Source organism: Nestor notabilis, unplaced genomic scaffold (assembly GCF_000696875.1).
Source record: "Nestor notabilis isolate BGI_N333 unplaced genomic scaffold, ASM69687v1 scaffold24675, whole genome shotgun sequence".
NCBI lineage: Eukaryota > Metazoa > Chordata > Aves > Psittaciformes > Psittacidae > Nestor > Nestor notabilis.
In genome coordinates this window covers 1-1218 of record NW_009929238.1, presented here as the reverse complement: position 1 = coordinate 1218, position 1218 = coordinate 1, and the positions used below count along the sequence as shown (strand labels likewise).

The following is a 1218-nucleotide window of genomic DNA, read 5'->3' as shown; positions in this document are numbered from 1 at the left end:
TGTTCCACTCACAGGCGTGGGCAAAGGTGGCCGCTGCGTGAACCAGGTAGGGCAGCGTGAAGTAGCCGATGCCTGGGGAGGGCAGGAGGTGGCAGTGGCTGAGGGCAGGGTACAGGCACCTCCTCAGGGGCGGAGTGGGATGTGATTGAGACCCCGGCTCTCTGTGGGTTGAAACAAGCCCAGGCACTGGGGAATGGAAATTCATCCCTCCCCAAAAGCAAAATCTGTCCTGAAATACGTTTACAGAGGAGCTTATTTTACTTAAACAGCGGAAGTTGAGGTTAGATATAAGGCAGAAGCTCTTCCCTATGAGGGCACTGAGGTGCTGGCACAGGGTGCCCAGAGAAGTTGTGAATGCTCCATCCCTGGCAGTGTTCAAGGCCAGGGTGGACAGAGGTGGTCTAGTGTGAGGTGTTCCTGCCCATGGCAGGGGGTTGAAACTGGATGAGCTTTAAGGTCCTTTCCAACCCAAACCAGTCTGTGATTCTATGATTCCAGTCTTTCGCCACTAGCTGGAGACCAGCCCTGCCCTGCTTCCACTCTGTGCAGAAGTGCCCAGACTAGCACTTACTCTCATTAATCCAGAGCAGTTCTGTGAGTGCCGCATCCTTTCTGCGCAGCAGGGATTGGAAGCATTACCTTCCCTAAGCACAAAACAGCAGCTCTCCTGTCATGTAAATGCGTGATTGATTTCCCCAGTCATCTCACAGCACCGGACACTTCAGTTAGTGCCAGCCTGTTGTGAAAGCGTTTCCATACAGGCTCAGGACATCTACAAGAGCCTTTCAGAAACGGTATCAGGGCAAATCTTTCGCCTGGATCCAAACGACTCCCATGACCAGCACTAGGTACAGAGCAGTGCCCAAGTACAAGGTCATCTGAACTGCTCAAAGGTGCCAGGGACACAGGAGGGACAGCAGTGCCAGGTTAGCTGAGAGCTCACAGACAGGGCAGGAGCTCTAAGGCTGGGTAATTTTCCAGTCCAAGCTGGAAGCGATGTTCCACATCCACGTGGATGCCATCGGTACCTGCACCACCGTTCTCTGCCCTGCCAAACCCCTGCATTACCTGCATAGAGATCCACCAGCACCTCCCCGGAGCAGCGCAGCGATGCCACCCGCAGCTTCTCTGTGATGTTGCCGGGTGAGAACATGCACTTGGTCACATCAAACGTGTACCTGGCAGACACCATGGACCCGGTGAGTGCTGCCCCTTCCC

General features: G+C 54.7%; 1 protein-coding gene across 1 annotated transcript in view; it reads right to left on the bottom strand.

Annotated features, from left to right (window-relative positions):
* Positions 1–1192, bottom strand: part of TRMT12 (tRNA methyltransferase 12 homolog (S. cerevisiae)) — a 1829-nt gene extending 637 nt beyond the window's left edge. Inside the window, exons 1-2 of the mRNA XM_010014897.1 lie at positions 1069–1192; positions 1–72 (exon numbers count right to left, since the gene is read on the bottom strand). The exon at positions 1–72 is cut by the window's left edge and continues 101 nt beyond it. Coding sequence (XP_010013199.1) covers positions 1–72; positions 1069–1192 — 196 coding nt within the window. The remainder of the gene's footprint in view (positions 73–1068) is intronic.
* Positions 1193–1218: the final 26 nt, after the last annotated feature.